This window comes from Urocitellus parryii, chromosome 8 (assembly GCF_045843805.1).
Source record: "Urocitellus parryii isolate mUroPar1 chromosome 8, mUroPar1.hap1, whole genome shotgun sequence".
NCBI classification, from domain to species: Eukaryota; Metazoa; Chordata; class Mammalia; order Rodentia; family Sciuridae; genus Urocitellus; species Urocitellus parryii.
This window is the reverse complement of record NC_135538.1, coordinates 39,938,901-39,951,664: the sequence shown is the minus strand read 5'-3', so window position 1 is coordinate 39,951,664 and position 12,764 is coordinate 39,938,901. Positions and strand designations below refer to the sequence as shown.

Here is a 12,764-nt window from a genome sequence, read left to right as displayed (position 1 = left end):
GACAGTGATTAATGCTGTTGATTGAAATCTGGAGACCAGAGAGAGGAATGGGCACTTTTATTTTTTTCACTCATTCTTCTCTGCTTACATTTTTTTCTACCACTAGCTAGTACTGAACATTAATGCAATATCTAGCTTGTATAAACACTTGTCCCTGGAGCCCTTCATTTTGGGCTCACATACAGGCATTTCAGAAACATGGAATCAAGAAATCCCCATGCTGAGTTGTTGAGGCAGACAACCTGCCATTTCATATGGAACACTGACTTTTCCAGGCTGTTGATTTCATTTATGAAATGTAAATTGCTGATGGGTCTAGGGAGGGGAGTTTCATTAATGATTTTTCAATGTCATCAACACTGTGCTGTCAAGTAGAGCAGGCAGACCAATGCTTTAGCAAGAAGATCAGGGGGAAGACAGCAGAGAAGACCCACTCTGCTTAGGAGTTTCTGCTCTGCCTTCATTAAACAAAAGGAAAGGGATTTGTTCGATATATAAATCCCAAGAATCTGCATCCTTTTCAAGGGACTTCTATTTTAAACATTTTGCAAGAAGGAAATTCATTATCTTTCATTGCTTTTCTTGCTTTATTTTGTGTACATGACCATATTACATACAGGCCTTATATATGTAATAAAATGCAATGATTATTATTTTTTCAACCCTGCAATATTTTGCATTTGCCACATGGTTACAACTAAGCAAAGTACACTATATGCATTACCTGTATATCATTACTTTAATATTAAATATTCATTTGGTTATTAGTGTTCTAATCCCAATATCATATAAACTTTATGAGTCCTGGGATAAAATCTTATTTTCTTTGCTATATGACTGTACTTAGGAAGTGTTTTGCACATAGTACAGATCAATAAATGTTTCTTTAAAAAATGGAAAAATTATATAATCTTTGCTTACCACTCCTTTGAAGTAAATATTAATAGACCCACTTTCCAGATGGCAGTATTGATGCTTAATAAGAAGTCTAAATAATAAGTCTTAATAACTAACTCTATATGTCCTAGTAAGTAGCAAACTGTCATTTGAATCCTGTTTTTCTTCTAATTCCAAAGCTTTAAGCACTCTGAAGCACACTGCCATACCTACTGTTGCTATTAATAGAGTTAAAATCTTTAAAACATTTCATACATAAAAACTATGTAGGAAACCACATTCTCTTTCATATAGGCAAATTATATTATCTAGATTTTATTCTGTAGACAAACTAGCTGTCTAGCTGTAAAACTATAATTAGCATATACAATATGCTAAAGTTTCTATTTTTTTGATCCAGTCATTAAATCACCAATTATATTAATATGACTCCTAAATTAATCTGGTAACAATAAATAGAAAGACTCAGCATTGATAGAAAATTGATAGCCATCTCACACACTCCTGAATTATTACTATTATTCAATATCATGGAAATTTTTTCTACTAAAAAGCAAGTCACAGAACCTCTTCATATAAAATATTCAAAGGAACATTATTAGCACAGTTATCCCTTTTCAATCACCTTTGAGTTTTAATCTGAGAGAGTCTGGAAAGCATGATGGCAGAGGACAAGAATCTAGTCACCCTGCCAGATGAGTCCTGCCAGCTGCAGGATAACTGTGTGCCCTGGGCAAGGCAATCTCAGAGTTTCCTTTCTCATCTTAATAAAAAGATCGCTGTGAAAATCAAAGGAACAGTGCATGGGAAGTTTTTAGCCCAATGCCAGGTACAAAGTAAATTGAGCATATTAGTCATGTTGTTGACATTTAAAATTTTTTTGTTTTAGTTTTAGTTGGACACAATATATTTATTTTATTTATTTATATTTATATGGTGCTGAGGATCAAACCCAGGGCCTCGAACGTGCTCTACTGCTGAGCCAGAAACCCAGCCCCACGTTCTTGATATTTTAAATTATTTTTCTTATATTTTCCTAACATAATTTTAAATAAAATACATTAATAAATTGAAGTTATATTGTAAATATATGGCTTGCACATCATGTGAGTAACCCCAATCAATAAATGGTCCAAGGACATAAACACACACTTTTCAGAAGAGGATATACAATGAGTCAACAAATATATGAAAAATGTTCATCATCTTTAGCAATTAGAGAAATGCAAATCAAAACTACTCTAAGATATCATCTCACTCTATTCAGAATGGCAGCTATTACGAAGACAAACAACAATTAAGTGTTGGCGAGGATGTGGGGAAAATGGTACACTCATACACTGGTAGTGGGACCACAAATTGGTACAGCCAATATGGAAAGCAGTATGGAGATTCCTTTGAAACTGGGAATGGAACCTCCATTTGACCCAGCTATCTCTCTCCTTGGTCTATACCCCAAAGATGTAAAAACAGCATACTACAGGGACACAGCCAAACCAATGTTTATAGCAGCACAATTCACAATAGCAAAACTGTTGAGCCAAACTAGATGCCCTTCAGTGAATAAATGGATTAAAAAAACTGTGGCATGTATACAATGGAATTTTACTCAGCAATAAATGAGAACAAAATCATGGCATGTGCAGGTAAATGGATGGTATTGGAGAAGATAATGCTAAGTGAAGTTAGCCAACCCCCCCCCCCAAAAAAAAAACAAATGTTGAAGTTTTCTCTGATATAAGGAGGCTGACTCATAGTGGGGTAAGGAGGGGGAACATGGGAGGAATAGATTAATTATAGATGGGGCAAAGGGGTGGGATGGAAACAGAGGGGGCAAGGGATTAGCAAGGATGGTGGAATGTGATAGAAATCATTATCCAAAGTACATGTATGAAGATACAAATTGGTGTCAACATACTTCATATACAACCAGAGATATGAAAAATTGTGCTGCATATATGTAATAAAAATTTTAATGCATTATGCTGCCATTTAGTTTTTTTTTAAATCAATAATAATAATAAAAAAAACATTTTGCCTTTTTGATGAAAACCTGCTACTATAGCTACTACTATCACTACTACTACTACAACACAGAATGAATGCACACACCCCCTTCCTCACTCTGTCTGCTATCAGAGTCCTTATTGAATGGAGTGTAGAACTACTGTCACTACAGTGATTTCAGTATTTCTGATTTTGGATAGCCATTACTGAACTCATGTAGTTTCCTAAATATATCTTAAGAATAATGGCTGTTTTGCCCAGACTCACTGTGCTATAATAGAGAGAAATTGAGTTTGTCTGCTGTGGTCTCATTACTTTGTTGTCCTCATGAATAAAATCACAAGGAAGTTAAGATGTGACTGGCTTTGAGTTTGATTCAGAACTTTTTCAGTTCATAAGCTTCTCAAAGAAGAACATGCTCCAAGTTTGAACAAAATCATGCACAGGAAGCCAACACCTGATATCTGATACATAATTTTTCATCATAGCTATGTCTCTTACTCAGTATTCTAGTGACTGCTCAATTTAACGTTTTCCTTCTTCTTTGTAACTGTGTCCAGAATTTGACACTGTTTACATCCTCTGTGCTCCTATTTCCCTGTGTTTCAAAAGCAGTGTTGTCCATCATGAATTAGAGTACTCCATGCATAACATAGAGATAAGGTGGTAGTCTTGTCAAGTTATTTCACAACCTCATCCACATCAAGGAATTGCAGAAATAATGTTTGCACTGCAGTGAAAGAAAAAAATGGATAAAACAACCGAGTAATAATCCTTCCATTTGAAAAGAACTTTCTTTATTAACCAAGTGATCTAATGCATGACCTCTGAAACTTCTCTAAATTTAAATTTGCTCACCTTATGAAATGGAAATAATTATAATCATCTCATGTACTTGTGGTTAAGATTAGATGAATAATTTAAAAAACACTTCCTCAGCATTCATGTACTAACATCTAAATTATAGATATCCATTGTTTGGATGATATTTTGATGCATTTTATTTTCTTTCACTGTCGTGTGATCTTTGTACATGGAGATTTTGTTTCATTCCTCTTTGCAGCCTCAGTGCCTGGAATGTTCCCAGAATGTTACACCCACATACAAAAATTGTTATGGATATAAAAGAATTTAAGATTTTATTTCAGAATGACAAGAAATTAAAAATGTATGCTTCCCATTTAGCTTGTTTATACCACAATAAGAAGTGGAATTCCCTATCCCACTGAATAAAACCATTCCATGGTTGGGAGAGCATGTTAGAAATGATCACCAGACATTGAATACAGCTGTGCACTGTCTTCAGTATTTTCATATTTAATTTGGTACATTCACTTGAAATGATCCATAATGGCCAAGTGAATTTATTAGTTTATAGTTAGTTATTTAAAACTTGAAGCTAGGGTCCCAATCTATTCAACACAACAATTTTTCTAAAACATAGATGAATACACACAAACCGTCCCTTACATGTTTCTCTCTCTCTCTCTCTCTCTCTCTCTCTCTCTCTCTCTCTCTCTCTCTCTCTCTCTCTCTCTCTCTCTCTCGCTCACACACACACACACACACACACACACACACACACACCTCATCACTATTATGTCAAAAAAATAAATTCCATATTTCCACAGGTATGGTTCTAAAATGGCTCTAGTTCACAGTGCCTGCACTTAGTGTATGATTCAATATTCTATGCCTGATTCTGCAGTCCTTTCCTTGGCAAGATTCCCATAGGAATTTGATGCTGAAAAAAAAAAAGTTTGTTGAGTGGACACTAAAAACACAAAATAGGCCAGAGGGCATTGTCTCTTTTCAGCACAGAGTAAATGCATATATTGTTCCTGCCTCATTCTGTCATCATTTCATCTTCATGATTCTTTGTCTTTTGTGTATGCTAAATGCAATTTACCACATTTCTGACAGTGTCACTCTGCCTTTATCTGTTCTTTCTTTTATGCCTACTTATGTATAGCCTCATTATTCTTTCCTTCCCCGAAGCTTCCCAGTATGAAGTGTATGCATTTAAATAGGTACGATATAATTGGAGATGGCTGCACACATTGTAGGTCACACAAAGAACTGTCAGTCAGAACAAGCCTTATGATGTTATTTGAAGATGGCAAGATAACTCATTGGATATATTTCAACTAATGAGCCAATTGACATTAAACCATTCAATGGGCCCAGCACGCTTGCAATAATCACTTGCACATGTAAACAAGCAGACACTCATTGTTTTTTCAAGGGAAAGTCACTAACTAGATTCTCTCTTGTTTCTTTGAGTATCAACATTGATTTTCTAAACTTGAGGCAAGAATAATCAATTAAGTTAATGAAACATCTTAGATTTAAATATGGATCATCCTTTATCTGGTTTAAATATGTAAAAAATGATGGATGATCTTATATGAAATATAAGACAATTCAAAATTTTGAAATGAATGAGAAAATGAAAAGAATTATTCTTACACTTAAGATTTTTTTCTCTCAAGGACAGAAGCATAACAGAGTGATAAGAAAAGTAGATTTGCAGAGTGAGATTGAACCACTCTAATCCTACTCTGCTGCTTTTAATGAGGGCTTAAATTGAAAGAATAGAGGGAGAAAATACTGTACTTTAAACTTATAAATATATATATATATACATATATATATTTAAACTTATAAATATATATATATACATATATATATATATGACATATACAATACAAATATATTTCATATACATGTAGTAGTATACATATCATGGTTATATTTAACTATTTGGAAGAAAGAAATAATGATTTGAAGCGCTTTCATAAATTTCTTTTGTAAAGACAATGTAAAGAACAAATTCTGGCACATTAAATGACTTTTCTTACCAACATATAACCTCATTGCATCTACCATCTTGGCATGATAAGCATATTGAGAAAAGTGTTAGGCTGTAAGTTGCTGCTCAGTGTGGGGCAGTTCTTCTGTAACAGATATACTTTTCATCTTAATAATTATTCAGAGGCTGAGGTTGTGGCTCAGTGGTAAAGTGTCCGCCTAGCATGTGTGAGGCCCTGGGTTCAATATTCAATGCCACATAAAATAAATAAATAAATAAAATACTGTGTTCAACTACAAGTAAAACTAAATATTTTTTTAAATAATCATTAAGAAAATGAATAATAATGAACTTGTAAAGTCCTATACTGACATTTTATGTTTTAGAATCCTGATAGGTCTTCTTTCTTTTTTCAATCAAAAACAAATCATCTGTAACTTTCCCCATGCCTAGTAAATACAATAAAATTATTATGAAAAAATATATTGACTGTGTGGTTAACATTTACTAATATATTTCAACACTGAAAAGAGGGATAGAATTTAGTGACTTTTAAATCTAATACCAAGCAGCTAATCCAGAGTAGAAATATTTGATAACCATTTAATCCTGTGTATCAATTTCTGTAATGTTAACATGATAGTCATGATATTTTCTCCTTAAATAATTCAAAGCTGAATTATATAATGCTAACAAATTAAATCAGAAATCAGGCACAAAGTACACAAAAATAAAAATATTAATGTGGATTATTACACTCAATATTGTAGACCAATTATTAGGTTTTTATATTACAGCTAGTCGATATTTATTCAAAAAATGACAATATTATGAATAAAGATTATGATCTTCAGTATTATAGAAAATAATTAGAAATTCAGAATGGTGAGTCAAACATATAGGTTAATTGAGCTTTCTTATTATGAGTATTAATTATGTGATAAAATAAATCCCCATAGTAAAAGTTTAAACCAAATCAGTACTTTAAATAATGTTAAACTAGAACTTTTTCACAGAAACACAATCTTTTTATTATTTTAATCATTGGGCATTATAATATTTGTGGTCACCAGATGTAGCAGTTTGAGAATACTGGGTAAGTATAAACTGACATCTATTGAATTAGCATATTCCAGAAGGTTCTCCATGGGATAAATCTCTGAAATGAACTCTGATTCTTTTTCATAAAATCAGATACACAATATGGATTCTTCAACAAACCATTGTGCTTTTCCCTATACATTTGTATCTGGATAAATCAATATTAAAATATTGTTTATGGAACAATAAACAACCAGGAAAGTTATGGTAAGAATAAAACCAATAACAACTGAACATGCATAACATAAAATCTTTCAAGAAATAAAAAGCTGGCAGACATTGCTAGCTTTACCCCTAAAGTTGTCTGGTTGCTTTCATGCTAAGAAAAATATCCTCAGCTTTGCAAACTTTAATCTTATATTTATTATTCACTAACATTACTTGGAACTTTGCTCTGCACATCCTTTGCTCTTTATATGCCCACATCTTCAAATTTCATATATAGGCCATTATGTCACACAAGTTATTTCTCCAATCCTAATCTGCATTATGAACCCCACACTAAAATAACCAGATGCCAACTCCACGTGCCTACTTGAATGTCCTAAATGTGCCTCAAACTCAGCTTGTTATAAACCAGAATTATGATCTTATAGCTTTATCTTGACTTATTCCACCATCCCATCTCAATGTTTTATTTCATTTCAGCATCCCATCTCATTTTAATTGAACCTTTCTACAGCATTGAAGTAACATTGAATTGCATTTCCACCTTATAAGATATTATCAAGTTCATGATGCTGAATTCTAAGTATGATAATCTTCCTTCCCAGGTTACACAAAATTATTTATATACATAGTCCTCCTACCTCATGGGGGAGGTAGAAGCTTAACTTGGGTAAATGCCAATTAGCAAGCAAGGGTAGCCTGATCACACTCATCAGCCTTCTCCTTAAAATCCTGTATTACTTTTTCTCTAGGAACACACACATGCTGAAAAACTCTGGTCTTTTGTTTCAATGGAGGTGTGTTCAGCATATATTTCCTAACATACTAATCTTTTTCCCTATTGCAGTGCTATTGAGTAAAGTCTTCCTTGCATATTTGATAGAGTCTGGTGAAATTTTCCTTTGAGATCATGATTTGGGTTATTATAACAACTTCAGGAAATTTCTTTCTTATTATGATATCTGAAATCATTTTTCCAATATATAAAAAGCTGTCTATAAAGCCACTTAGTGTCATTTTGAGGGTAGTAATTTCTGGTTCATTCAAATTGTCTTTGTTTTTGGTAAATTTTGGTCATTTAAAATATTTTAGAAATTTCCATTTCATCTAAATTTTAAACACATTTACAAAATTTTAGTTTTATATTCACCTATGATTTAAAAATTTCTACTTTATCTGCAAAGTGCTACATTTTTTTCTATTTCTTAGTCTCTCTCTCTCTCTCTCTCTCTCTCTCTCTCTCTCTCTCTCTCTCTCTCTTTCTCCCTCCCTCCCCATCTATTTCTAGTCCTTTTCCCTCCACCCCCCCACTTTTAATATCTTCTGTGTCAATTCTGTTTGAGATTTGTACATTTCAGTAATTCTTATTTTTAAAAAAATTTTACTAACATTTTTCTACTTATTATTTTATGATGCAGTATATTAAAAATCCCTCAATTGGGGGAATTTTGTTAATTTCTCTATATAATTCCTGGCCTAATTATTATTTTGAAGAACTTATTTATATAGAAGAGTGTATCTTTAATGTTATTTAAATATATGTATGTGCTCATGTTACACATATTCAAGCAAATTGGTTCTGAGGTTATATAGTCTAAACGCATTTTTCTTTAATGTTTGTATACAGTTTTCATTTTTACTCCTCCCATAAATTGAATTAATATGTTGATCTACACAATTTCATATTTTCTTCATACTCTTATAATCAGCTTCAGACTTACAGAGTGATTCGTATACAGCAAAAAGAATAAACTACCCAACATGGCCCATTTTATTAGTTACTCACACCTGGAATCTCTTGCAGTTAAGTGCACCAAGAGCCTAAGACTTCCCCAATAGCATGGCAATGGGTCTGACATTGCCACAAGTAACACATGCCCTCATCCTCCATTCTTTTGGGGCCTGACTGTAATCTCAAGGCAGAGGTAGAACACAGAAGGCCTGAAATGAAGACAGCAGAGTCTGCCTCAAATGACAACAGAACTCCAACCAACACCAATCATTTTTTACTATGATTTGGAATTTGGGGTTGAATTTCAACCTGAGATTTGTATTATTATTGCTACTGCGTTTTTTTTTCCTTCCTTTCTTCATTTTTTTTTCTTTGAATTATGGTTATATGGTTCCTGCCAATAACCTCAGTCTTATGCTGGGCCTCCCTTCCAATATTTATTCTGAAGGCACAAGACCTCTGCCCCACAGTGTTAGTAGGAATTTTCCTGAATAAGTCTCTTCCAGCAGGTGACTTGTCTCAGGTCCAAATGAGAGATGAGTCTATTTCCTTCATTTTCCTGGGTCTGCAATTCCTTTAAACTGCAATCCCAGAGAGATGCTAGCAGCAACTGGGGGAGGAAGAATTTTACTTCTGAACCTGGTGAAGTGCAGTGAGATTTAATTAAAATCCCTGGTTATTCCAATATACATTATTGCTTTAACAATATTGGAGAACCACTACAGTCAGCAATTTTGTTGTACCATGCAGTTTCAGACTGGCTCACTACCTTTCTAATTTGTTTTTCATTCAATTATTTTTTTCTTCTTGCTTGCACATGACAAAGTCTTTTTTTACCCATCTACATTTTATCTTTTATTTTAATGACCATAGAAGAAATCTTAGCCTGCGTATGTACTTCCATTTTTTTGGAAAACAAGGCTTTAAAAACCAGATTCCATGCCTCCACACATAATCACTAAGTGTGAATCTCTGTTGCTGTGTCCTCAACAATATTTTTTATTTTAATTCAAGATCTGCTTAATGCATAACCAGGTTTAAGAGTGTGCATGATATTCTCATATTATGTCTGATGCTTCTTTAGTGGAAATTCCATGAAGCCTATTGAAGAACTCCACTTACTAAAAGAAGTAATGAACTCTTAACCCAATATTTTTTTTAAATGTGATTCCTGTTAGTGAAGATTAATTTGAAATGCAACTGTTCTGTTTTGTGCAAGATGACATTGATCACAGACAGAAAGTCCAACAGGATACAACCTATCACAGGTGAAAATGAAAGTCACTTTGCATGTCATGATCACATTTGACTTATAACATGTCCACATACTGTCATTCACATTCAGTACTTTAGGTTTCAATTCTGGCTGGTTGTTTGATAAAAAGAAGAAATTTAATGCATGAAATCTCAAAGCCCCATTAATATTTTAGCACATATTAGGGGAAAACGGTTGTTGCTCTAAATAGGAAAATAAAATGCATATCCTCAGGGTAATTTGAAGGCTCAATTTCTAAAATAATAATAATAACAATAATAAGTGGAATGGAATTTAAAATAACAATTCTGGTGATTGCATTTAAGTGTTTTTTATACAAAGGAGCCTTATACTTCAAAGTGCATCTTCTTCAATATGTGTATGTGGCTCTCCTCAATGTTTGTTTTCTCTGATCATAAACTGGCTGGGTTAGACTGACTGTTATGGAGTTACTGAAAGAAGATGTCTGAAAAGGAAGGAGAAAAGACAAATGATCCTTCAGCAGACATTTCCTGTGATTGAAGACTGATGTGAACAAAAACTGAACTCCCTTAATAAAAATATGGAGATGTACAATATTTCTAACTGTTCATTTGATGTGTTTTTGCCTTAGATTGGCAAGGAAACATAGAATCATCATGAGATTCAATCACTTAATGACATAAGACCATTTCAATTTAGATTGTTATATAAATGCCCAAGGCAATTGATAGTAAGATCATAGAAAAAAACTCTAAAGTCTGTTTAAATTGCTAAAATAATTTAGCAATTAGGATCCAGTATAATTTCCTTAGACATCACAATTCATCCCTTGAACTACAAAACACAGCAATTTTTTAACTGTCTACTGAAAACATAGTGTACATATGGAAAAAGTTTAATTTTTCCTACTTATTCCTTAAATAGCAAAATTATGTATCACACCAAAAGAATTCCAACTGTAGGGGTTGAAAGACAAAAAAAAATTTAGGCATGATAATACATTTCTAAAAGGAAGCAAAAATGCATTTGGAGCTATACAGCTTTAAATACTTTAGAAAACACCAAGTACATACATAGAGAAAAAAAATGTGCTGTGTTCTTACGTTTCATTAAATAACAATTTAATTTAATTTAAAATTAATTGCAAAATTTAAAAGGACTGTGACTTAAGGGTATGGTTTATACATTGCCACACTTACTAATGGGGGCTCTCCATGCATCCTTCATTTCTCCCACTGATTCTTCTGTCAGCGTTCCCTTCCTGCTGCTCTCCACATTTTCACAGCTCTAACATATATTTATATAAGTACACCAGAAGTTTGTTTCTTTTAGGTGAAAAATGAAAAGTGGCAGTGGCCTAAAATTTTTACTGTGAACTCCTTCTACATTGGTCAATTACTTCTCTGGATCATTTTGCTTGGGTAAAGGTAGAAACAGGCTATTTCTAACATTCAGGATGGTAGGTATAGTTCATGGTTTCTCTGGTTTCATCAATTTACTAATATGGGCATAATGGAAACTTTCTGATGTTTATTCTGACACCAAGAAGTAATCAACAGCTCTGAGCAAAATGCCATGCTTTTGGAATGTAATTGGATTAGCTAGAAACTAAACGTATTATGCTGGAGTTAGCATGTTTACTTATGTTTCAGGAGGCCTAACTGGATGCAGGGAATGTGAGAATCCACCTTTCTTCAAGCTTACCACAGTGTTAAGACTAGAGGTGCAGCATGCCCCAACAGAATGAATAGAGAGCTTGATTTGGGAAACTAGTTCTGAGGCAGACTCTGCTACCTACTATAATAACTTCTAAAAGTTCCTAGACCAATTGGATTTCTTTATCCATAAAATGAGAAAGGGGATTAGACATCTTATCTGCCAATATCTCCTACCTACATATTTTGTTTGCAATTCTATTGTATCTGGACTTAGAAAATAGCAACCTTTCATAGAGAAATGTTAAGTATTTCATTTTATCCTAAATATTTGCTTTCTATAGGCTATTGATTCTTCTTTTGATATTTACAGAATGTATATTTCCCCATCTACTATGGGATTGTGGAATCAAAATAGCATGCAATTTTTCAAAGTTCAGTATTTCTGACACAGCTATTCTTTCTTTGCTATTTCATTGTACAATTTAGAATTTGATGATGGGGAATAAGTACTTTTTCCTTCCTTTAAAAACAGGACAGCAAATGAAGACTGTTGTTTTGAAAACCAGAGAAAAGAAATAATATATTACTGTGTTGCCAATAGCTTAATATACCATGGGCAGACCAAGGTGGTTTTACATCTCATTATGCCACATTACCTTTTTCCTTTTGGGTAGCTGGGACCTTCACTTCTTTCCCTGTAATAATCTCTGAAAAGAAACATTAAACCATTATTTAAAGTCACAATAAAAAGATGTGAGAACACAGGTATAATGGAGACAATGAACTATCAGTAAAGCAAAATCTATGTAGAAATAATATGATACTTTTATCCCAAAATTATTTTTATTAGAGACAAAGAAACAACTGTACAGAATACAAGTAGCTCTCCTCAGATCATCTGTATTTAAACTTAAATTGTCTAATAAGCTATAATGTCCTCATTCTTTTAAGATGGTGAGCATTTGAATGGCCAGGAACTTATTTATAATCTTAGAAAATACATAATTTCAGCATCGAGAAGTCTCCCAAACTATTTCAGTGCTGACTCTGTTTGTTTGTCTGTTTCATAGTATGCTTTTCCAATAAAATGAATAATCCAATGGAAAAACCACATACATTATGTAACTGTACTGTTACAATCTTCAGACTCAA

The 12,764-nt window shown here is 33.1% G+C and overlaps 1 protein-coding gene across 7 annotated transcripts in view; it reads right to left on the bottom strand.

Moving 5' to 3' along the window:
* Trdn (triadin) overlaps positions 1-12,764 on the bottom strand; it is a 367,236-nt gene that overhangs the window by 79,985 nt on the left and 274,487 nt on the right. For 6 of the 7 annotated variants that reach the window (XM_077801927.1, XM_077801929.1, XM_077801928.1 and 3 more), the window contains one exon: positions 12,269-12,319. The exons of the other annotated variant lie outside the window; for it this stretch is intronic. In XM_077801927.1, the coding sequence (XP_077658053.1) occupies positions 12,269-12,319 (51 nt within the window). The remainder of the gene's footprint in view (positions 1-12,268; positions 12,320-12,764) is intronic. 7 annotated transcript variants of the gene reach the window in all.